At 37.7% G+C, this 26,583-nt stretch overlaps 1 protein-coding gene across 7 annotated transcripts in view; it reads left to right on the top strand.

Annotated features, from left to right (window-relative positions):
• Nucleotides 1–26,583, top strand: part of AKAP9 (A-kinase anchoring protein 9) — a 165,384-nt gene that overhangs the window by 2,312 nt on the left and 136,489 nt on the right. For all 7 annotated transcript variants that reach the window (XR_003510874.1, XM_027540209.1, XM_027540208.1 and 4 more), the window contains exon 2: nucleotides 21,820–22,074. Coding sequence is in view for 6 of the 7 variants with exons in the window: in XM_027540209.1 (XP_027396010.1) it covers nucleotides 21,820–22,074 (255 nt within the window). In the remaining variant the exon portion in view is untranslated. The remainder of the gene's footprint in view (nucleotides 1–21,819; nucleotides 22,075–26,583) is intronic.

Genomic DNA, 26,583 nt, shown 5'->3' with positions numbered 1-26,583 from the left:
GTATAGTGAGAGAGGTGGTATTATAGGATTTGTGGCAAATTGTTTCATTTGTTTAAATGTGTTAAATGTTGCTGCCTCATTTTTAAGACTGTTTTACAAAGAAGGTTCTTGATATTGATACTTAATGCAGTCTAGCCTGATATCTATCAAATGGTAAGTATGCAGTAAATATTTGCCTAGTGAATGAATGAGCAGAATGACTATGAGCTGTTAACATGTGCTGCTTGACTAGCATGTTGTAATTTAATAACAGTAATTCAGAATTCTTGTCATTGGAAGTCTCATTGCTGGCATTAAAGATCACTTAAAATAACCATTTCTAAAACTTTATTAGATACTTGGTTCTCTAAATGTCTTGTTTGTTCATTGAATTTAAATACTGTATTTGCTAATCTGTAAAACCACAACTTGTAAATTTGCTTCTTGGTGTTCGGTAAACTATTCATTGAAAAACTACTTCCTTTCTGTATCTATAAATGATAATTTTTTAAATGACCTGTTGTGAATACAGTATAGTATACTTTATAAAATATGTTATACCAACCAAAATTTGCAATGATAGGAGAATAAATTTGGTATGTGTGCTGTGCTTAGTCGCTCAGTCGTGTCCGACTTTTTGTGACCTCACAGACTGTAGCCCACCAGGCTCCTCTCTGTCCATGGGGATTCTCCAGGCAATAATACTGGAGTGGGCTGCCATGCCCTCCTCCAGGGGATCTTCCCAACCCAGGGATCAAACCCACGTCTCCCACATTGCAGGTGGATTCTGTACCATCTGAGCCACCAGGGAAGCCCAAATTTCCATATATGTAGCCATCAAAATAATTGTGCAGAAACGTTCTGATTTGGGGAAATGCCCACAAATAACACCAGATTGATAAAAATGTTACCAAAAAAAGTATATATACAATCTTTATATATGAAGACACCTGAAAAAAAAATGCACCAAGATTTAAATGATGGTTTTCTCTGGGTGTTGGGTTATAGGCAGTTTTAATTTCCTTTACACTCTTAGTATTTTCCAGATTCTCTGCAGTATATTTCTTTTATGACCAGTAAAAATGTTTAAATGCCATTTTTGAAAACAATAAAAGCTTATCAAATATAGTATGTTGAAGAGAATGTTATATTGTTTGATCATTATACAGAACAAGAAGATGAGCCCTAGGGTAAACTACAGTTCTTATTCCAGTGCTGTTTCCATTATGTATTTGGGATTCTCTATTATTAGACGTTTATATATCTCCCTTCTGGCTTTGTAGATCTCATGCTTTTTCTCTGTCGATTCTCATTGCCATGAGCATGCCTATCTTGGTGGCTCCGTCTCACCTGCGTCCTCCGCTAATGTGCTGATTTAGATTTGCTGTGACTAGCTTGAGGGGCTGGCTTGTAATAACCAAGCACTGGTGGAGCCTTGTGAACGCACTGTATGACAGTTTCGTTCTTCTGCCACTTGTTGGTTTTTTCATTTGCTGTTGGGTCCTCAGTTACTTCCTCAGTACTGAGGTAGTAAGAAGCATGACCTGTGGAGACCTGAGACATTACTGCATTAAGTAAATATTTTCAGAACCAGGCTAACCTCATTGCAAGGAGCTAATAAGGACAGCGCTACACAGGCCGTCCTTGTGTTGATCCAGACTTCTAACTCCACTTGAAGTGACTTCAGTTTTTTCCAAGTAAAATTATCTACAATTTTATGGAAAAGAAAGTGTTGTAATATTAGCAAACAGAATTAGAGGACAGTTGTATATTTAGTATAAAATTACTTCTGCATATTCACAGAATGGATACTTTTTAACATTCTACTGGCAGAATTCTATAAAACCAAAGTTTTTATTAGCTATTCAGCATTTTATATAATTGGCATTGTTGAATAATTATAAAAATTTTTGCCTGTTGCATTCAGTAAGTAATAATTATATGATTGTTTAATGAGCATTTTCCATTTGAGAAATATTGCCAGCTCGATACAAAAAGGACAGTGCTCTCTGCAAGCTGTATATTAGGTTATTGGGACTCTTCAATCGTTAGTCATGGTGTATAATCGTTCTTTGCATATTTCAGACACTCCCCTCCACCACTAAGAACATTGCTCTCCATCCCTGTTTCTTATATACTTTCTACTTTTTTATTCTTATCTGTGACATCACTTGCTTAGCTTTCAAAGTAGATGCTGCAGTTTGATACGTTCAACATTTGTAAGAGTGGTGCATTGTCTGCGATTTAAAAACCAACTCATGACCTTTAGTGTTTGTTGGAAGAAAAAAAGCAAAAAGTGATTTTTAGTTTATGAGCTTTAAAGAGAGAATATAGAGGAAAGAATGGGCAGAACAGGTTTCTCGAAGTTTATATTGAAGAGAGGTTTTGAAGGCTAATCCAGGGACATGGCAGGAACAGGGATAGAGCAGTGATTGGGTAAAAGAGCCTCAAGATCCGATGAAGAGACACTTGGTAAGGAGGTCTGTGGTGTCCTGTTAGTGAAACTGAAAGTTGAATAAGCTCATGAAAAACAGAAAGTGAAAAAGAGAGATTTATCCCAGTGACTGGGATATGACAAGATTAGAGCAAAAATTATTTTTAAACCAAACACCTTATTTTTATGTATAAGAAGTTTGTAGTAAGAATTAAACTATGACTGTAAAATATTTATCTGTTGTAGGCTACTGATTATTGAACTGTAAGTGAATTTCCTCTAATATGAAAGCTAGAAAAGGTTCTCATGGTAAATTGTTAAACGTTAAATGATGAGGAATGTTTTTCATATCTCAATTCAGTTCTACTGAAATTGAAATTGGATATCTTATTTCGTTAGTTAGCATCTCTTTAAAAACTTTAATTTGGAAAGCTTCAGAATTTTTCAAAGTTTATTTATAAACTTATAAAAGGGCTGTTTTGCATTTGGAGCTTCTGTATTTATATGCTGTTTGTTGTACAAGAAAAGACATTTATTTGCTTATTTGTTCAACCAACATTTTTGAACGCCTACGGCTGCAGCTATGGACTTTTACTTGGCAAGCAATTATTTAAATTATGATGAATTCTGTGCCTTATTGTCTGCAGGAAAAATCCTGTCACAGTCCATGACTCTCAACAGGTGTTCTGAAGAAAAAGTGTGTTAATGATTGAAAGCTTTTGAGTTCTTGTGGTGCTAGATATAAGAAGCTATGATTTTTCTTTTTTTTTTTAACTTGAGGTGGAAGTCATGTAAAAATTAACCATCTTAAAACAATACAGAGGCATTTAGTATGTACATAGTATTGTGCAACTACAACTTATGTCTAGTTCCAAAACATTTTTATCATCCCAGAATAAAGCCCTGTATCCATTAAGAAGATATTCTTCATTCCCTTCTTCCCCCAGCCTCTAGCAGCTACCAGTCTGCTTTCTATTTGAATAAGTTTACCTATTCTAGGTATTTCATATAAATGTAACCATACGATTTGACCCCTGGTACCTTTTTTTCACTTGGTGTAATGTTTTCAGTGTGCATCAGTATTGTATATATCAGTTTTTCATCTCCTTTTATGGCTAAATAATATTCTGTTGTATGTACATACCACATTTAGTTTATTTATTCATTGATGGGCATTTAAGTTGCTTCTACCTTTTGGCTATTGTGAAGAGTGCTTCTGTGAACATTCATATATGGTATTTGAGTACCAGTTTTCATTTCCCTTGGGTATATACCTTAGTTCAGTTCAGTCACTCAGTCGTGTCCGACTCTTAGCGACCCCATGAATCGCAGCACGCCAGGCCTCCCTGTCCATCACCAACTCCTGGAGTTCACCCAAACTCATATCCGTTGAGTCGATGATGCCATCCAGCCATCTCATCCTCGGTCGTCCCCTTCTCCTCCTGCCCCCAATCCCTCCCAGCATCAGGGACTTTTCCAGTGAGTCAGCTCTTCACATGAGGTGGCCAAAGTATTGGAGTTCCAGCTTCAGCATCAGTCCTTCCAATGAACACCCAGGACTGATCTCCTTTAGGATGGACTGGTTGGATCTCCTTGCAGTCCAAGGGACTCTCAAGAGTCTTCTCCAACACCACAGTTCAAAAGCATCAATTCTTCGGCGCTCAGCTTTCTTCACAGTCCAACTCTCACATCCATACATGACCACTGGAAAAACCATAGCCTTGACTAGATGGACCTTTGTTGGCAAAGTAATGTCTCTGCTTTTGAATATGCTGTCTAGGTTGGTCATAACTTTCCTTCCAAGGAGTAAGTGTCTTTTAATTTCATGGCTGCAGTCACCATCTGCAGTGATTTTGGAGCCCCCCAAAATAAAGTCTGACACTGTTTCCACTGTTTACCCATCTATTTCCCATGAAGTGATGGGACCAGATGCCATGATCTTAGTTTTCTAAATGTTGAGCTTTAAGAGTAGAATTTCTGAATCATATGGTAATTCTGTGTTTTTGAGAAACCACCAAACTTTTTCCAGAGTGGCTATACCCATTCCCAACAGCAGTGTATGAGAGTTCTAATTTCTCCATATCTTCACCAACACTTATTGTTTTCTAGTTTTTAAAAATTATGGCTATTCTAGTGGGTGGGAGGCAGTATCTCATTTTGCTTTTGCTTTTTAATTTCCTAGTGACTAAGAATGTTGAACATCTTTTCATGTGCTTATTGCCCATTTGTCTGTCTTCTTTGAAGTGTCTGTGCATGTCCTTTGCCCATTTTTTAATAGGGCTGTTACCAGCTTCTTTTGCATAATACTACTATTACTTATATTTATGTTACATACAAGTTGTTATATACTGAGGGGGCGAAAGAGTGAGAAACGTGCACTCAGGCAGGTGATCTTCAGTAGGATTATCTCCCATTTTTTTTTTTTTTTTTTTAGGCCTTCTGCTCTCTGCCAAAATTTAAACTGGTCCTTCCTTTCAGTTCTTGGTTTGACTAGAGCATGATGCTCAAGTTTGAATTCTGTGTAGGTCAATGAGTCATTTCGTTCTATGGCCAGCTGTTTAACAAGTCCATGCAGTCGGTCCAGGGGGCACTTGTTAGGTTTTTGGCTTGATCATTACCAATCCTTTTTCACTGTGGGAGAAAATAACCCAATCTTTAGTAGCAAAAAGACCTGCCATTTGCATATGTGAACACAATAGATCTGTACAGATATTTTACTAGCGTAAGACATTTTTGTTATCACAGTGACTCCCCTTTTACTTCTAGAGTTTTTGTGGCCATGGTCACCAGAATATCACTTAGGATACTTAAAGCTCATGGTTGATTTGCCCATGGGTTTAGTGCTTTTCAAAAACTTAGAATTGCTCCAGAAGTGATTTTGCCTAGGTTGTTTATTTAAATCTCTAGATTCTCTTGTACTATGAAAAATGCTTTTATTCCCTTTGTTCATGAACAGTGTGCTGTTTGTTTTCTGTTGCCACCAGGGTTATGATGCTTATTGTGGTTTGCTGTTCACTGAGATTCTTATGTGGTATAAAAGTTTCTCTGTAAGTCTAACTTTTTTTTCCTTTTAAGAAATCATATCTTAAAGCCCCTCCAGTCAGTTCTTTTCTTTTAAGACATCATTCATCAAAACCCCCAAATTATTATTTTTACCAATAAGAACTATATTAAACTTTAATATTCAAAATCCTCATCTATAAAGATTTGAACTTATAAATTGTGTTAATTGAATTAGGTTCTCCAGTTACAGAGCTTTGAACAACTAACTGGGTATAAGGTCAAGAATCTCTTTCCTTCTTTATATTGAGCACACAGAATTTGCAAACAAAATTCCTTGTTTACTAAGGATCACTCATTGTGGACTCTGATTAGACAGTATTTATTCCTCAGGGGTCTCACTTTTTCAAGTTGATATTGCATTACTGTTTCCCCAGGGAAAACAGGGGCAGGGACCAATTATAACTAAAAATATTTGCTGGGAATTTATAGGTTGGGGCTGGAAGTTACAGAAACCTTTCAAAGATAACTTAAAACATTGAGTATATTTTAATGTAAAACTATCTATGTTTGCCAAACTGATACTTAGTTTTTAATTTATATAAATTCCTCTCCTAATGAAAATATTAATAGATGTCTGGGCATTTTTATCCAGTGCACGTCCCTTTAACAAGAGAGCTCTCATTTAATGGAAATAAAAACAAAAAGAAATAAATAGGGTCTACTTAAACTCAAAAGGTTTTGCTGCTGCTGCTAAGTCACTTCAGTCGTGTCTGACTCTGTGGGACCCCAGAGACGGCAGCCCACCAGGCTCCCCCATCCCTGGGATTCTCCAGGCAAGAACACTGGAGTGGGTTGCCATTTCCTTCTCCAATGCGTGAAAGTGAAGTCGCTCAGTCGTGTCCGACTCTTAGCGACCCCATGGACTGCAGCCCACCAGGTTCCTCCGTCCATGGGATTTTCCAGGCAAGAGTACTAGAGTGGGGTGCCATTGCCTTCTCCAAGGGTTTTGCACAGCAAAGGAAATAAACAAAAAAACAACCCACAGATTGGGAGAAAATATTTGCAAATGATGTGACTGACAAGGGATTATTAGTCTCCAGAATTTACAAACAGCTCATGATGCTTGAGTGAGTGAGTGAAAGTCACTCAGTTGTGTCTGACTCTTTGCGACCCTATGGACTATACAGTCCATGGAGTTCTCCAGGCCAGAATACTTGAGTGGGTAGCCATTCCCTTCTCCAGGGAATCTTCCCAACCCAGGGATCGAACTCAAGTCTCCCACATTGCAGGCAGATTCTTTACCAGCTGAGCCACCGGGAAAGCCCTCATGATCCTTAATAGCCCCAAAACAAACAACCCAATCAACAAATGGGTGGAAGACCTAAATAGACATTTCTCCAAAGAAGACATACAAATGGCCAAGAGATACATCAAAAGATGTTCAGGATCACTAATTATTAGAGAAATGTAAATCAAACTACAATGAGATATAAATCCACAAACAATAAATGCTGGAGAGGGTGTGAAGAGAAAGGGGCCCTCCTACAGTGTTGGTGGGTATGTAAATTGGTACAGCCACTATGGAGAACAGGATGGAGGTTCCTTAAAAAACTAAAAATAGAGCTACCATATGACCCTTCATGGCAAATAGATGGGGAAACAATGGAAACAGTGACAGACTTTATTTTAGTGACTGAAGCCATGAAATTAGAAGACACTTGCTCCTTGGAAGAAAAGTTATGACCAACCTAGACACCACATTAAAAAGCAGAGACATCACTTTGCCAACAAAGATCCATCTAGTCAAAGCTATGGTTTTCCCAGTAGTCATGTATGGATGTGAGAGTTGGACTGTAAAGAAAGCTGAGCGCTGAAGAATGGATGCCTTTGAACTGTGGTGTTGGAGAAGACTCTTGAGAGTCCCTTGGACTGCAAGGAGATCCAACCAATCCATCCTAAAGGAGATCAGTCCTGGGTGTTCATTGGAAGGACTGATGTTGAAGCTGAAACTCCAATACTTTGGCCACCTGATGCGAAGAGCTGACTTTTGAGAAAACCCTGATGCTGGGAAGGATTGAAGGTGGGAGGAGAAGGGACGACAGAGGATGAGATGTTGGATGGCATCACCAACTCAATGGACATGAGTTTGAGTAAACTCCAGGAGTTTGTGATGGACAGGGAGGCCTGATGTGCTGCAGTCTGTAGGGCCGTAAATAGTTGGACATGAGTGAGTGACTGAACTGAATTGAACTGAAGTATCTGCAGAGAACACTGAGATGCAAACTATTTACAAAGCTAGGAGGTGATGATATCTGTGAAACTAAGGGAAGCATTTCAAGTAAGAAGTGGCCGCTTGTCAAAAATGAGAAATCAAGTGTGATGAAGACTTGAAAAGTAACCTTTACCTCTAGCAGTAGTTGGTCAGAAAGCGATATGAGTAATTCAGGTTATTGTGAGAAGGGGAGTGAATGTGAATCAGGAAACCATGGTGAATGTTACCTACTTTTTCAAAGTTTTTTTTTTTTTTGTAAAAAGCATCGTAATACTAGTGGTTATGAGCTTGGACTAGACCAGACAGTCTGGAATCAAATCTTGGCTCTGCAGTTTTTTTATCTTTGTGACTTTATGCAAGTTACTTAACCTCTCAGTACTGCTGTTTCCCATCTGGAAAATAAGAACAGTGATATCAGCTGCGTTGGGGTTGTTGTGAGGATTCAACTTACACATATAAAGCTCTTAGAACATTGTCAAATTATAAGAAGTTTACAGGAAGTATTAGCCATCATCAACATCATCATTCTCATGCTGGAGCATAGCATGATGTTCCATACAGTTAATAGATGCTCTGTACAGTTAATAGATTAAACTGTATAGCAGAGAATTAGATTGGAGAAGTAGTCTGGGATCACATAATGAGGAGCCACATAAGTCAGCTGACAGAGTATGGATTTTACCCTAAAAATAGCCAAAAACTGTGAAAGAATGTGTATGTCACATGTTTAAGCTCTGAAGAGGTTATTCTTTTCCAGAAAATATTATATGCCGTGTTCAGGTGGGTATGCTGCCACCAGGTGGCAAGTGTCAATTATTGCTGTACAGGTGAAGCAGTAAAACCGCGCATGCGTGTGTGTGTACAGGTGAAGCAGTAAACTGTGTATTTTAATATGAAATATTAATTGATCCAAATGGCCAAATGTAAGCACCCTAATTCTAGCAGGGCACTTTGTTCCCCAAAACTGATCAGTTATGTGAAGGAGAGAAAAAGAGGGTAATTGAAAAGATAGATTTCAAAGAAAGCTAACACAGGTATAGTTGGGCCTCATGTGAAACTGAAAAGCCATTTGGAGTCAGTGCATTCTGTCATACCTTATTTCACTCTCATAATATCTGACACCCTTCTCTTTGCAAATCAGCTTCCTCTCCTTGTACCTCAGTTTGTACAAGACAAAAAATTACAGGATGAATTCCCAGGTCTGTTCTATTCATTGGAATTGTTTTCCACAATCGACACTTAAAAGAAGAGGAAAAGAAACATTATTTAAATAGAGTAACCAGATCATGGAACAACAGACTGGTTCCAAATAGGAAAAGGAGTACGTCAAGGCTGTATATTGTCACCCTGCTTATTTAACTTATATGTAGAGTACATCATGAGAAACTCTGGGCTGGAAGAAGCACAAGTTGGAATCAAGATTGTCGGGAGAAATATCAATAACCTCAGATATGCGGATGACACCACCCTTGTGGCAGAAAGTGAAGAAGAACTAAAGGGCCTCTTGATGAAGGTGAAAGAGGAGAGTGAAAAAGTTGCCTTAAAGCTCAACATTTGGAAAACTAAGATCATGGCATCCAGTCCCATTACTTCATGGCAAATAGATGGGGAAACAGTGGAAATAGTGGCTGACTTTATTTTTCTGGGCTCCAAAATCATCGCAGATGGTGATTGCAGCCATGAAATTAAAAGACGCCTACTCCTTGGAAAGAAAGTTATGACCAACCTAGATAGCATATTCAAAAGCAGAGACATTACTTTGCCAACAAAGGTCCGTCTAGTCAAGGCTATGGTTTTTCCAGTAGTCATGTATGGATGTGAGAGTTGGACTATAAAGAAAGCTGAGCACAAAAGAATTGATGCTTTTGAACGGTGGTGTTGGAGAAGGACTGATGCTAAAGCTGAAAGTCCAATACTTTGGCCACCTGATGCGAAGAGCCGATTCATTTGAAAAGACCCGGATGCTGGGAAAGATTGAGGGCAGGAGAAGGGGACGACAGATGAGATGGTTGGATGGCATCACCGACTCAATCGACATGGGTTTGGGTGGACCCCGGGAGTTGGTGATGGACAGGGAGGCCTGGCGTGCTGCGGTTCATGGGGTTCCAAAGAGTTGGACATGACTGAGTGACTGAACTGAACTGAACCAGATCAATTCATAGAGTAAGCATCTAGCTTAGCGGTTCGCAGACTTTCCTGCACAGTAGAAGCATCTGGAAAGCTTAAGACAATTTCAAAGCCTAAGTCACACTCCATCCCCAAATCAGAAAATCTGGGATGTGAGCCAGGAGTCGCTATTTTATAAAGATCCTCAATATGCAATAAATTTTGGGTCCCACTTCACGTAGCTGCTTTGCGTGATTCTGCAAAACTAATTTGATTATACATCGTGAACTCTTATATGCCAGCTACTTTACTTGGTGTGCAACTAAAGATGTGTGGATGATTTCATGTCAGAAGGAAAATCTGGCTTTGTTGATAGAGAACAAAAATATTTCAGTCTGCAACATGACTAGTAAGTTGATACATAAATGTACTTTGTGAGTGATTTTAGGGATATTTATTTGATTATTGCATCATGCACTGATTTTAAACTCCTTCAGTAAGATTCATCTCCTCCCTGTTACTTTCTAGACATCTTTTCTAACTCTTTGTTCTCTAATTCCAAGAGAAAAATCTCATCAACTGCCTCTTTTCTCATCAAATCAAGAGTAGGAGGATCAGCTGGGGTGTCCTGGGTGGTAGGATCTCTGAGCACTGGCCAGTTTCCTCAGCAGGAAATTCTGCATTCTTCAAAAGTACTTAAATATGTTTCACCTACAAAAGAATACATATAAAATACGTGGATAAGAAGGTGATTTTTTAAAAACTACCTCTGTGCCTATCACCCAGTTTAAGGAATATGCACATTTAAATACTTCTGAAACCTTTCCCATCCTAATCTTACCCCCTCCCACCTCAGGTAATCATGGTTCTGAATTTTCTTTATTAGTGCCTTGTTTTTCTATACTACATATGTTTACTTCAACAGTGTATTAGTTTTTCTGTTTTTGAACGTAATGATATCATAAGCAGTCAGAGATTTTCTTTTTGTTCAGTATTGCACATACTATTCCATTATTAAGCATTTACCTCATTGAGCATTCTCATACCAGTGAGCATTTCGGTTGTTTGCAGTGTTTCTCACTGTTACAGACACTGGTGCTGTGTTAACTTGAGCTCGTTTTCTGAGACTTAGCGTGTGCCAGGGGCCTGGAGGTGTGCAGAGGTCATAACCCCATGGTCCTCAGGCCACGGAGAGTAGTGCCTGTTGAGGAAACCACAGCCAGCTGGTGCTGGTGTGTTGGCTGAGCACCCGGTCTATCGCAGAGGAGCTCCGACTTGTCCCTTGGGGCTGTTGGTGCGTACCGGGTGCCTCACAAGGTGGGCCATGGAAGTGACCAGCCGTGGCAATTCTTTTATTTTCTTAAGTTGGTATTTCCTACAAAAAAAGTGCACATAAGAGAGATTAATAGTCCATTGTTGTTTTTCAGTCGCTGAGTCGTGTCTGACTTTTTGCGACCCCATGGACGGCAGCACGCCAGGCTCCCCTTCCTTGGTTATCTCCCTGAAAGTGAAAGTTGCTCAGTATCTGACCCCATGAACTATACAACCCATGGTATTCTCCAGGCCAGAATACTGGAGTTGGTAGCCTTTCCCTTCTCCAGGGGATCTTCCCAACACAGGGATAGAACCCAGGTCTCCCGCGTTGCAGGCAGATTCTTTACCAACTGAGCTATCAGGGAAGCCTCACTTTGCTCAGATTCATGCCCATTTAGTTGGTGACCATCTAACCATCTCATCCTCGGTCTCCCCCTTCTAGTTTTGCCCTCAGTCTTTCTCAGCATTAGGATCTTTTCCAGTGAGTCAGCTTTTCGCATCAGGTGGCCAAAGTATTGGAGCTTTGGCTTCAGCAACAGTCCTTCCAGTGAATATTCAGGACTAATTTCCTTTAAGATTAATTGGTTTGCTCTCCTTGCAGTCCAAGGGACTCTCAAGAGTCTTCTCCAACACCACAGTTCAAAAGCATCCATTCTTCAGCGCTCAGCTGAATGTAGAGTTTCAAGCCAGCTTTTTTACCCTCCTCAAAAGGCCCTTTAGTTTGTCTTTACTTTCCTGCCATGAGAGTGGTATCATTTGCATATCTGAGGTTGGTGATGTTTTTCCTGGCAATCTTGATTCCAGCTGTGCTTCATCCATTCTGGCATTTCCCATTATGTAATCTGCATAGTTCATAAGTTAAATAAGCAGAGTGACAGTATACAGCCTTGACATACTCCTTTCCTAATTTGAAACCAGTCCATTGTTCCATGTCCGATTCTAACTGTTGCTTCTTGACCTGCATACAGGTTTTTCAGGAGACAGGTCAGGTGGTCTGGTACTCTCATATCTTTAAGAATTTTCCACAGTTTGTTGTGATCCACACAGTCAAAGGCTTTAATGTAGTCCATGAAGTAGAAGTAGTAAATGTGTTTCTGGAACCGCCCTTGCTTTCTCCATGACCCAGCAAATGTTGGCAGTTTGATCTCTGGTTCCTCTGCCTCTTCAAAACCCAGCTTGTACATCTGGAAGTTCTTGTTTCACAAACTGCTGAAGCCTACCTTGAAGGATCGTGAACATAACCATGCTAGCTGTGATCCATGAAGGGGAATAGTCCATTACTTATGGTTTATAAATGAATAAACCTCAGATTATAACCTGGAATGTATTTATGCTGCTGAGCATGATAGCATCCATTACAGATATATCTTGTCTTAGAGATTCTCCTTTACATGAACTGCTATTTATGTCGGAGAAGGCAACGGCGCCCCACTCCAGTACTCTTGCCTGGAAAATCCCATGGACGGAGGAGCCTGGTGGGCTGCAGTCCATGGGGTCTCTAGAAGTCGGACACAACTGAGAGACTTCACTTTCACTTTTCACTTCCATGCATTGGAGAAGGAAATGGCAACCCACTCCAGTGTTCTTGCCTGGAGAATCCCAGGGATGGGGGAGCCTTGTGGGCTGCCGTCTCTGGGGTCGCACAGAGTCGGACACGACTGAAGTGACTTAGCATGCGTGCTATTTATGTATTTGTTTTTAATGAGATTAAACTTAGGTTGGGGCATAGTATTGTTCTTCTCTCCATTCAATGTTAGCAGTAAATGAGGTGACAGTGAAATAAAACAGAAGTAGGTGGCTCAGTTGGTAAAGAATCTGCCTGCAGTATAGGAGACCCGGGTTTGATCCCTGGCTCGGGAAGATCCCCAGGAGAAGGAAATGGCAACCCACTCCGTACTCTTGCCTGGAGAACCGCATGGACAGAGGAGCCTGGAGGGCTACGGTCCCTGGGGTCGCACAGGGTCGGACACGACTGAGCGACTGAACCTCCACCGCCACCAGGTGGCATCTGAACAGCGATGTGTAACAGCCTGTCACTGTTAGGAGTCAGCTTGCAGGATGTTGTGAGGGTGTCTGGAGAGGCTGATGAAAGAGGTCATCAGGACACTGTAGTTCTGCCTTATTTCTGTCCTTTGGGATGAAATTTTTGGTAGATGTGTAATTGTATAATATCCATTTAAAAATAATGATATCAACATATGGGCCCAAAGTTTTAATAATGAATAGTCTTTACAGATCTTTGAGGGAGGAGGGGAGGCAGTGATAATCTTTAAAAAAGGAAACAATTACCCATACTCTAATTTGTTGCTGCTGTTGTTCAGTCGCTCAGCCATGTCCGACTCTTTGCGACCCCACGGACTGCAGCACACCAGCGTTCCCTGTCCATCACTAACTCCCAGAGCTTGCTCAAACTCATGTCCATCGAGTCGGTGATGCCATCCAGCCTTCTCATCCTCTGTTGCCCCCTTCTCCCACCTTCGATCTTTCCCAGCATCAGGGTCTTTTCCAATGAGTCATTTCTTCGCATCAGGTGGCCAAAGTATTGGAGCTTCAGCATCAGTCCTTCCAGTGAATATTCAGGGTTGATTGATTTCCTTTAGGGTTGACTGGTTTGATCTTCTTGCAGCCCAAGGGATTCTCAGGGGTCTTATCCAACACCCCAGTTCCAAACCGTCAGTTCTTCAGCGCTCAGCCTTCTTTATGGGCTAACTCTCACATCCTTACATGGCTACTGGAAAAACCATAGCTTTGACTGTATGGCCTTTGTGGGCAAAGTGCTGTCTCTGCTTTTTAATACGCTGCCTAGGTTTGTCATAACTTTTCTTCCAAGGAGCAAACGTCTTTTAATTTCATGGCTGCAATCATTGTTATGCAGTGATTTTGGAGCCCAAGAAAATAAAAGTCTGTCGTTGTTTCCCCATACTTTCATAACCTGTAAGTAATTACTGTTGACAGTTCGTTGATTCTGTTTCTGTGTATATTTTTAAACTTAACTTGTGTCATACTCTATATGTAATTTTGGCTTCTTTTCTCCCCTGACTTATGTTGAGAGCATTCTCTCACATTAAATTTTTTGGAAAACATTGTCTTTGTCAGCTGCATACTATTACTTGTATGATTGTACAGTAATGTAATCATGGACCTGATATATCAGTTTAGTTTTTTTTTTTTAAGGAAGAAATCTAAAATTATTGCTATTGGTGCCTCTGTTTTGTAAAAAAAAAAAAATTTTTTTTTTTTTTTGACTCAACAGGTGTTTATTGAGAACCTATGTATAAGCACTGTTCGAGACTTAGAGTAGCCTTTGATTTTGATGAAAATTCCTGCCCTCCGGGGGCTATCTTCTGGTTATTTGTTCTGTAGTAATAATGTGACATCATGTACTTCATATATATGAAGCCTAAACAGTTTTTTCATAATTTTATACACTTAGAAGTTTGATCTAAACTCTATAATGTAATCATTCCACTTTTTATTCTATATCTTTTTTTTTTTTTCATTTGGGATCATTTAGTAATAAATACTGTTTATTGAATTGCTTTTTCAAGCAATGGTTTAAAAATCTTATTATAATGTAGAATTGTAGTTTTTCTCTTGTATAATTAAGGATAGTACAGGGAATAAGAAGAAAAAGAAACAATTGAAAAATGTTTTTCTAAAATAGGCACTAAAAACTGAAAGAAATTTTATTGATTGCCATATAGTTGATCTACAATATTAGTTTCAAGTGAACATCAGAGAGTCAATATCTTTATAGTCCACTCAAAGTTGTTATAAAGTACTGTGTATATCCCTTGTGCTGTGCAGCTCATCCTTGTGTCTTACTCACAGTGGTTGTACGTTTTTTATCCCCTACCCCTGTATCTTGTTCCTCTCCCCTCTGGTAACCACTCATTTGTTCTCTGTATCTGAGGCTGTTTCGGCTTTGTTATATTCACTGTTTGTTTTAGTTTTTAGATTCCACATAAAAGTGAGAGCCTAGGGTACTCATCTGTTTCTGACCTATTTCAGTAAGCGTAACACCCTCTAGTCCATGCATGTTGTTGCAGACGGCAGAAGTTCATATTTTTTGGCTCGTCATAGTCCAGTGTGTGTGTGTGTGTGTGTGTGTGTGTGTGTGTGTGTGTACACCATTTTCTTTAGCCCGTCTTCTGCTGGTGGACACATAGGTGGCTTCCATATATTGGCTATTGTAAATAATGCTACTGAGAACATTGGGGTGCATGTGTGTTTTTGACATACATGCATTAGTGTGCATTAGTGTTTTTGTTTTCTTCGGATATATCACTTAGGAGTAGAATTGCTGTATCATATGGTAAAACTGAAAGAAATTTTAAGAGATCCTTCTATACTTCCTCTTTTTTGTAAATTGAAAAAGCTGAGTTCTCTTGAGGGTACGTGGCTTGTCCAGTATCACATAGCTAGCTTATCAGAGTCTTTATAGACACAACAGTCCAGTACTCTATTATATGTAGTCTGTATTCTTTTTGAAACATTACTTGCATTCAGAAAAGTATGCGAGCCTACTGTGTGGCAGACAGTGAAATATGGTAAAATGTGCAAAATTAAGATAACTTTTTAGGCTGCAGAATCTTTTTTCTTAGACACTAAAGTTTTCCTAAACTTGAAGAACAGTTCTGCATTGAATGAGGTTATAGGGTATAAATAAGCCCGTCGGCCCCATGAGCTGAAGGTCTGTGGTCTTCTTCACACCTGATTTCCTCAGGCCCGTTCGGCACTGTTATTTTCCAGCACTTTGTATCTTTGTGCTATTGTTGGGAAACATTCTTCAGAGCATCTTTAGACTGTTGCCTTTGTCCTCTTTGCTTTCAGTTGCCCCACTTCAGCTCTACATACAAATTGTCTTTCGATCAACTGTGTTAATCTTCTTTTTGTTTTCATAGTTAAGCCCGTGGAGTTTTGTTGTAATAGCTTGTACAGCATGCTTATGCAACATTCATTAAGGAATATCACAAAGATTTAAAGACCGTACGGACAAGTACAAATAGTCACTGTAATTAGAAATAATAATTTTAAAAGTTTTCTACAGTAAAAATATAGAAAGTAACTCTACTTACAGCTGTTTTTGAAAACTGGGGAAAGTTGGTAACATTTTTAAAACACTTTATAATCTTTTTGGGGTGTGTGTGTGTGTGTGTTTGTATTTTCCCCCTAGTGTTGTCAAAAAAGTATATGTTGTTTTGGTGATTTCATTTGTTCATGCCTTTAACCTTGTGTTCTAATTTTAATGTTGCTGTTTTTAATTGTTGCTGTTCATTTGCTAAATCGTGTCTGACTCTGCAACCCTAGGGACACTAGGCTCCTCTATCCTCCACTTTCTCCTGCAGCTTGCTCAAATTTTTGTTGATTGAGTTGGTGATGCTGTCTAACCATGTCATCCTCTGTCTCCCCTTCTCCTTGCGCCTTCAGTCTTTCCCAGCATCAGGATCTCTTCCAGTGAGTCAGCTCTTTGTGTCACGTGGCCCAAATATTGGAGTGTCAGCTTTAGCAGCAATTTTTCCAGTGAATATTCAGGGTTGATTTCTTTTAGGATGGATTGGTTTGATCTCCTTGCAGTCCAAGGGACTCCCAGCTCTTTTCCAGCACCACAATTCGAAAGCATCAATTCTTTGGCGCTCAGCCTTCTTTAGGGTCCAACTCTCATATCCATATATGACTACTGAAAAAGCCATAGCTTTGATTACATGGACCCTTGTCAGCAAAGTGATGTCTTTGCTTTTTAATATGCTGTATATGTTTGTCATAGCTTTCTTTCCAAGGAGCAGGCGTCTTAACTTCATGGCTGTAGTCAGCGTCCACAGTGATCTTGGAGCCCAAGAAAATAAAATCTGTCACTGCTTCCTCTTTCTCCCCCTTCTATTTGCCATGAAGTGGTGGGATCAGATGCCATGATATTAGTTTTTTGAATGTAGAGTTTCAAGCCAGCTTTTTCACCCTCCTCTTACACCTTCATCAAGAGGCTCTTTAGTTCCTCTTAACTTCCTGCCATATGAGTGGTATCATCTGCATGTCTGAGGTTGTTGCTGTTTCTCCTGGTAGACTTGATTCCATCTTGTGATTCATCCAGCCTGGCATTTTGCGTGATGTGTTCTGCATATAAGTTAAATAAGCAGGGTGACAGTATACAACTTTACATTCATAGAATCATAGAAACAAAGAGAATTCCAGAAAAACATCTACTTCTGCTTCATTGACTACTCTAAAGCATTTGACTGTGTGGTTTACAACTGTGGAAAATTCTTAAAGAGTTGGGAATACCAGACCACCTTAACCTGTCTCCTGAAAAATCTGTATGCTAGTCGAGAAGCAGCAATTGTTCATAGAACTAGACATGGAACAACTGACTGGTTCAAAATTGAGAAAGGAGTACAAAGCTGTATGTCACTTGCTTATTTTAAGTGTTTTTACATTTAATGACAAATGAAGGAAAAGAGTGAATGCATGTAATGCAAATTGGTTTTAATGGAAAGAATACTGAATTTGGAATCATATGTTTATGTTCTATTTTGCTCCTTACTCTTGGAGAAGTAAGCCATTTGTCCTCAAATCTCAGCTTTCACATTCTTTTCTCAGTAAGATATTTCATGACTCCTCCCTGCATTCCCATACAAATGAAGTCTTTTCTGTTTTAGATTTTCTTTAGTACTTAAGCTTTTTCTTCAAAACGCTTTCTGTCTCTTGAAATGATACATTTCTATATTTGTCTACATTTGCTTATTAGTTCTTCCTCCTTGGATTACAATTCAGGGGAGTCGGGCTTGTATCATTTCATCACTACCTCCTCTGCCTTTGGCACAGGGCAGACATGTGATAGGCAGTCCATAAATATTTTTTAAGTAAATGAACAACTCACTACTGTCTATCATATACCAAGTTATTTCCTTCACAGCTATAAAACTCTGCAACCTCACAGCTTACAGAGAGCCTTCTTTGAGAAAATCAGGACAAGACATGTTCCCATACTACCTTAGAGATATACAGGACTGTTGAGTGTACAAAATTGTACGCTAACTTTTCTCTTGTTTCTCACAACTCTGTGAGATATTAGGCTGCTGCTGCTGCTAAGTCGCTTCAGTTGTGTCTGACTCTGTGCGACCCCATGGACGGCAGCCCACCAGGCTCCTCTGTCCCTGGGATTCTCCAGGCGAGAACACTGGCCTAGACTAAAAGACCCTACAGTTAGGACTGTGTGTTTTGACTTATATCTGGCTTAGTGCCTCGCACATACATATCTGACAAAGACTCAAAAAATAAAACCAGTTCCAGTTAGTACTTTTTTTGAAGTGACATGTATAGAAACTTGGCATTTTTTTTAACAGCGTTTTAAAATCTCCTTGTTTTATTGAGAATATTCATTTATAAATAAAAATTGAGTTTATGGAATAAATTCTTAGTCATTTTTATTTAGTCGTTTATTCGTGTTCTGGTTAGGGTAAGACATTTGCCTGAGATCTGAATTAGTTTTGAAAGACAAGTGTATATGGACATAATCTCTTTCCAGTAAATCTTGCAGCTATTTCCATGCCTACATATGTTAACATTTTTATATTTGGCTTCCAAATGACAAACACAGATGGCTGTAGTCTGAATTTCAAGCATGTTTTGGAATAAATGTTTTTCCAGTAATATAAAGTGTATCATTTCACTATCAGATGATTAGCAATTAAATAGTTCCTGATTTTTGCTTATCTGCCATTTTTCAGGTTTAAGATAAAAAATAACTTTGATAGCTATTTATGATGTGATCTTGTTTTCTTTCTCATGTTTTTACAAAACAGATGTTTTCCTAAAAGGCTGTTATGGGTATTATTATTCTGAGAATTTAATTTTGTTGTTTGTTTGGTTTTTCTATTTGTTTTGTTCGTGGAGTAGAGAGATTATTGTGAGAAGGAATATTTTATGTTTTAGTTCATTGAATTACCACTTTGAATTCTGAGACCGTGGAACTTTTTTAGGTAGTGGGATCTTTATATCATCTTAGTTCTTAGGTTCTGTGGAACAGTGCTTAAAATGATTCCTCCATGTTAACTTTTGTGTAAGAAAAAATGCATTATCTTTTTTCCACTCATACAGCAGTGAACAAAAGTTCTTACCTTCATGGAGTTTACCTTTTGGTTAATTGTTGTGAAAAAATAATATGACTTCATTTAATCAATAACCTAGACCTGAAACAGTGTTTGATAATTTTTTGTCCTTAGAAGTGATTAGTTCTAAACACAGTAATAAAACTGTTTTACTTTTTATTCCGTATCTTTTATTAACTTTTTCACTAGGTTCATTTAATAATGGATACTGTTGTCTCAGACAGAGGTTTGTTTGGTTTTTAAAATCTTTTTATAGTGCATTATTTTAACAAAAATTTTCTTTTATGTATTTGTATGTATAAACATTAAGTATAAATGTTATATATAACCCTACAGAGATGGAATTTTAAACAAAATCTTCAACTTTGTCCTGATATCCTCTGCTGTCTGAATATTTTTTTTTAATATCAAGAATGTCATTATTAATACGTTTTTGCTTTTGCATTCTTTCTGAGGGATCCTTTTAAAATGATATGCCTAGACTTCTGATTGCATTTACAGATAATATGTAACAGTGTTTCAGTTGAATTATTTTTAAGAATGAATTTCCTATCCAAAGTAGTTTAAATGCATTCCAGCAGCTTAATAATATACAAATAGAGGCAACTAGTCTTGCATCTGTTCCTTAAGCAGATAGCAGAATAACTGAATAGTTGTTCAACAGCTGGGGAAAAATTTTAAATGTGATGTATTTTTATGTTCTACAAGGTCAGTGATTAGATATTTCTCACTTATTAATTGGACATTTGTTAAGTAAATAGTACTTATCTATTAACTTTTCTTTATCTACAGCAAACAAAAGTATAACATATGCTATATGTTATTCTAATATCTGTCACATAATCTGATAGTTAATGATATCAGCATTATCAAGATTTCTTTAGTACTTTATATTCTAAGACATTTACTGACCATCTTTGTAATTGTTCTAATTTATGTATTAATATATTCATCTATTTCCTCTTTTTAAGGCAAAAGGGCTTACACTTGTTCTTATGCTTTTCTTTCAGAATGACTGAGTTCAAATTAAATTTAGGAAGTGGTAGTTAATAGTTGCTTCATATAAAATTTAGAAAATTCACTGCAGCAAAAAGGAAATTTCATGTCAGCATAAGGAAAAATAGCTGTAATCTCTAGAGATAGACCAAAGTTGTTATGGTTATATTCTTCTAGTGTTTATCCATGCCTATATATATAAAGTTAATAAAATTTAAGGTAGATATAATTGTTGAAGGCTATGAGCCTGAGGCCTCTCTTATCTTTGTTAAAAGAGATGCACATAATTTTCCTCTTACTAGTGCTGTGTCATAAACAATTATTAATAATGATTTACATTAATATTTTAATATTAATATTAAAAAATTTAATATTTTAATATTAAATTAATAATTTAATATTAATATTTTAATAATTTAATAATATTTTAATTATTAATATTAATAATTTAATATTTAATATTAATAATTTAATATTAATAATAAATTAAAATTAATAAATTTAATATTTAATTAATTAAATTAATAATTTAATATTAATTTAAAATTAATAGTAAACTAATGGTTTACATTAGTATTATTTTAATTAATCCAGTATTGGCCAAAGTGTGTAATCTATACTTCTGATTTAGATAGTGATGAGATATTTTAGGTGATATGTTGTTGATCTAGTATTAAACAAATAACAGTAGATAGTAGTGTTTTAAAAAAAAAAGGTTAACTACTTTGCAGGTTTCTTTAAGTCTGTCTGCCTTATGACAAGCCAAAAGTCTGTCTGGTACTAATAGATTCTTAGCACCCCTCTACCATGTGTCTGTTTCTCTTAGAACCTTCAGCAATGTCTAGCTAAAATTTTAATAATATAGTTTTATATTTTATTATATTCATTTTTGTTTCTTTTTTTTTTAACTCAAATGACGTTGTTTTTTATGTCAAGGATTCAAAGTCTCCTTTTAAAATAAATCTGAATAAGAAAAATACACTAAAAAAAAAAAGAAAGAAAAATACACTAGTTAAACATATTAAGTAAATGGTAAGTCTGGGTGACAACTGGAATATGGTATGCAAATGGTTAAGGGCTGGGAGGCACTATTGTTTGATACAATAATATTGATAAAAATATCTATAATTTTTCCCACTATAAATAAGGCTACATTGATCATTTGTATAGCTAAAGCTTTTTGCATGAAATAATTACATTTACTAGAATATGTAATTAGAATTTGCAGAAATTCCATAGAGTAAATGCATGTAGATTTCCTGTGTTTTCATATAATCTCATATGCAGAGATTATAGTTTTACTGAACAATGAATGAGGGCACCTGTTTTTTGTTCTTTTTATTCTCCCCAACTCTGGGCTAATTTCTTTCTTTAGACATGATATTTTCAGTTCTTCTCAATATTTGAATAGCATTCATTCAGAAATACCTGGTTTCTTTGCAATTCAGCAGTCATTCTTATATTAAAGACAGTATCTATTGTCCTTTATTTTATCATCATTTTAGTGATGGGTTTATCCTTTAAAGAAAATGACTCCAAAGCTACTTTTTTCTTAGTGGTGATAAAGAAAACTTATCTTTGACAATAATGATTTTTTTTTTTTTCTGTAGCTTGCCCAGTTTCGACAAAGGAAAGCTCAGTCTGATGGGCAGAATCCTAAGAAGCAGAAAAAAAAGAGAAAAACTTCAAGCAGTAAACATGACATGTCAGCATACCATGCTGTAAACATTGAGCAATCACAGAGTGATGAGACGTTTGTAAATAATTCTCAGAGATCAGGAACGGCCGTGCCTCCTGAATCCACAATAACGAGAGCTCTACACAGTGGAGAAATAGTTAAATGTGACCAGGTCTTCTCTGTTGAAGTAAGTATTCATCTCGATTTTTAAATAGTAGCATTCTAAGTATAAAGTTATTGTAATAACATCACTCATTAGTATCCCGTGTGGTTTTTGTGAGCTTGATTCAACACACATTTATTGAGCAACTGTAATACTCCAAAGATTGAGCACAGAGGATACAAAGATAAATACGACAGTCTCTGTACTTTAGGAAGGTCAGTCTAGTGGGGAAGGTAGACGTAAGACGGGTTAAATAGTCTGATGAGAGCTGTGCTAACAGCAATGCATATGGTGCCCTAAAGTGCCATGATTTGGGGGAATCCCCAAATTGGTCTTGTGTGTGTTACTTGGGAAAGTTTCCTGGAAGAGATAATAGAACCAGGTCTTGAAGTGTAAGTTAAAATTAGCTAGAGGCAAAGAAGTAGGACAGACAACCTCTGTGCTAAAGAATCAGCATTCTCAAAGACATGAAACAGTGTGATGTGTTTTGGAAGCCTTACGTAGTTTAGTTTTAAGTGGATATCCAAGTGACCCCGATAGGGTGGTGGTAAAGGTGAAGCACCTGGCCCATAGGAAGTTTTCCTCAATAAATGCTAATTTCCTTCCCCCATTAATGGTGGAATTTCCAAGAATAAGGAGATGAGGGAGAGGTTAAGAGTGGATTGGGTGGTGGGTGGCATGGCAGTACTCCAACTAAGACCGAGCTTAGAGAACTGTGGGATGCTTAGGAGGAAGAGTGTTGGCCAAGGCATATGACGATTATAGTGTGGGTTGTGCACTGGCATGCTTAGCTGGAAATAGGGTTTAGATGTATAGGCTTCAGTCAAGAGTCAGAGATGTCATAGAGATTGCTGTTCATCATAGAAGTGGATCTTACTGAGCTTTTCCTGCTTCGAGTTTTTTGAGCATTTTGGATACATAGATGAATGTTTTTCATCATATTTGGGAAGTTTTCAGTCATTATACCTTCAAATACTCTTTCTCACGCCTTCTCCTTCTGCGTCTCCATTATGCATATGTTAGTACGTTTGGTATTGCTGCCCAGATCTTTGATGATCTATTCTCTTTATTTATCTAAACTGTTGCGTCGGGTCGTGGTTGCATCACGCGGGCTTTCTCCCTGTGGCACGCAGGCTCTCCAGTTGCGTCGCACAGACTCCAGGGTGCACGGGCATGGTTGCCTCACAGCATGTGGGATCTCAGTTTCCCTGACCAGGGGCTGAACCCGTGTCCCCTCCATTGCAAGGCAGATTCTTAACCGCTGGACCACCAGGGAAGTCCTTGTTCTTTTTTTTTTTAATTCTTTTTTTCCCTCAAACTGGGTAATTTCAGTTGAACTTTTTTTGAAATTTGCTGATTCTTCTTCCTCCTCAGATCTGCTGGTAAACCCCTGTAGTGAATTTTACATTTCAGTTATTTTACTTTTAACTTCAGAATTTGATTGTTTTTATATATGTTCTTTTTTCTTTAATATTCCCTATTTAGTGAGGCATTGTTCTTATAATTTTCTTTAGTTTTTTAGGCATTGTTTCCTCCATTTATGTGACTTAAGAAATATGTAACTTAAAATCTTTGTCTAATAAGTACAATATTTATGTTTCCTTAGGGACAGTTTCTACCGACTACTGTTTTTCTTGGGTATGGCCCATATTTTCCTTTTTCTGTATAATTTTTTGTTGAAGTCTGGATCTTTTATGTAATAAAATATGACAACTGTGGTGCTTGATTTGATTTGAAGAATATTTTCATTTTCTGCCAGACAAATCAATACCTGGGCCCTTCTCTGGAATTTTAGCATTTCAAGTACAGAGTGTCTTGCTCACCGTTGTATCCTCAGTAGCACAGTTTTTAGTACACAATATGTGGCTCAGATGGTAAAGCATCTTCCTGCAATGCAGGAGACCTGGGTTCAATCCCCGGTTTAGGGAAATCCCCTGGAGAAGGAAATGGCAATCCACTCCAGTACTCTTGCCTGGAAAATCCCATGGTTGGAGGAGCCTGATAGGTAACAGTCCATGGGGTTGCAAAGAGTCGGACACAACTGAGCGACTTCACTTTCATGCATTTAATCAGTAGTCCATTTAAAAGACTTTAGTGAGTGAACAAACCAAGAGGGCATACATCATGAAAGTATATTAGATTTAAAAGAGGGCCATGTATGTCATTTACAGGATTTTAGAATAGGAGTAAGCTTCTTATTTCTGTTCCTGGCATCAGTTACTACATCAGTGAGGAGATGGACTTGAAACTTGGTCTTGAGAGCTGAGTACACTTTCTCTACGTGTAGGTGAGAAGGGAGACAGTGATGCTTCATATTTGGTTGTTTATGGGTTTTGGTTTCTTTGGTTGTTTAGTTTTGTTTTTTGTGTGTTTTTTTGGGGGGGTCATTGGACAGGTACTTTGTTATCTTTCCCCATTTTGAAGGAATACTCTTCAGACTTCACTGTGTATACAGATCATGTGTGCGATCTTTTTAAAATACAGATTTCTAATTCAGCAAGTCTGGGTGGAACCCATGAGTCAAATTTTTTTTTAATTGAAATATAACTAATTTACAATGTTGTGTAGTTTCTGGTGTACAGCAAAGTGATTCAGTTATACATATATATATTTAGGTACACTTTTTAATATCTTTTCCACTGTGGTTTATTACAAGGTATAAAATATAGCTCTGTGTGCTACACAGTAGCACCTGTTTTTTATCTATTTTATATATAGTAGATTGTATCTGCTAATCTCAAACTTGTAATCTCTCTCTCCTGCCTTCTTTGGTAACCATGTTTGTTTTCTGTGTTTACGAGTTTGCTTCTGTTTTGTAAATAGGTTCATTTGTGTCATTTTTAAAGTGGTATCGTATGATTTTTGTCTTTCTCTGATTTACTTCTTTTGGTATGATAATCTCGAGGTCCATCCATGTTGCTGCACATGGTATTTCATTTTTTTATGGTTGAGTAATACTCTGTTCTGTGCCTGTGTGTGTATATCAAATTCTTTATCCATTCTTCTGTCGATGGACACTTAGGCTGTCTCTGTGTCTTGGCTGTTGTAAGTAGTGCTGCTGTGAACATCAGGGATGCATGTGTCTTTCTGAATTAGAGATTTCTTCAGATATGATCCGAGAGTGTGATTGCTAGATCATATGGTAATCACCTGAAGTGTTATGTTGGCTATGGGTTTGTCATAAATAGCTTTGATTATGTTGACATCTGTTCCCTTTATACCAACTTTGATAAGAGTTTTTATGATAAATGGATATTGCACAAAAATAAACTCAAAATGGATAAAAGACCCTGAATATTAGACTGGATAGTATAAAACTGAGGAAAATGTAGGCAGAAACTGACATAAATTGTAGCGATCTTTTTCGATCTGTTTCCTAGAGGAATGGAAATAAAAGCAAAAATAAGCAAATGGGACCTAATTAAGCACAGGAGTTTTTGCACAGCAAAGGAAACCATAAACAAAACAAAAAGACAAAATACAGAATGGGAGAAAATATTTGTAAATAATGTGACCAATAAGGGATTAATGTCCAAAATTTTTAAACAGCTTTCTGCTCAATATCAAAAACACAAACCAATTGAAAGCTAGGCAAAGGACTAAATAGACACTTCTCCAAAGAAGATACACACATGGCTAAGAGGCACCTGAAAGGATGCTCAGCATCACTAATTATTAGAGGATGTAAGTCAAAACTATAGTAAGATATCCCCTCATACCAGTCAGAAGATAGCAAATTATAATCACTAAGTCTGTGAATCTGCTTCTGTTTTGTAAGTAATTCATTTATATCATTATTTTTTAGGTTCTACATAAGACTGACATCATATGTTATTTGTCTTTATCTAACTTCACTTAGTATAATAATCTCCAGGTCCATCAGTGTTGGCATAGAGGGCATTATTTCTTTCTTCGTATTGATTGGGTAATATTCCATTACATATATGTACTTTATTTTCTTGGGTTCCAAAATCACTGCAGATGGTGACTGCAGCCATGAAATTAAAAGACACTTGCTCCTTGGAAGAAAAATTATGACCAACCTACACTGCATATTAAAAAGCAGAGACATTACTTTGCCAACAAAGGTCCATCTAGTCAAAGCTCTGGTTTTTCCAGCAGTCATGTGTGCATGTGAAAGTTGGACTATAAGGAAAGCTGAGCACAGAAGAAATGATGCTTGTGAACTGTGGTGTTGGAGAAGACTCTTGAGAGTCCCTTGGACTGCAGGGAGATCTAACCAGTCCATCCTAAAGGAAATCAGTCCTGAATATTCATTGGAAGGACTGATGCTGAAGCTGAAAATCCAATACTTTGGCCACCTCATGTGAAGAACTGACTCATTGGAAAAGACCCTGATGCTGGAAAAGATTGAAGGTGGGAGGAGAAGGGGATGACAGAGGATGAGATGGTTGGATGGCATCACTGACTCGATGGACATGAGCTTGAGCAAGCTCTGGGAGTTGGTGATGGACAGGGAAGCCTGGCGTGCTGTATGTAGTCCATGGGGTCGCAAAGAGTTGGACACAAAGA

Source organism: Bos indicus x Bos taurus, chromosome 4 (genome assembly GCF_003369695.1).
Source record: "Bos indicus x Bos taurus breed Angus x Brahman F1 hybrid chromosome 4, Bos_hybrid_MaternalHap_v2.0, whole genome shotgun sequence".
Classification (NCBI taxonomy): domain Eukaryota; kingdom Metazoa; phylum Chordata; class Mammalia; order Artiodactyla; family Bovidae; genus Bos; species Bos indicus x Bos taurus.
This window is presented reverse-complemented; position numbering and strand designations above follow the sequence as displayed.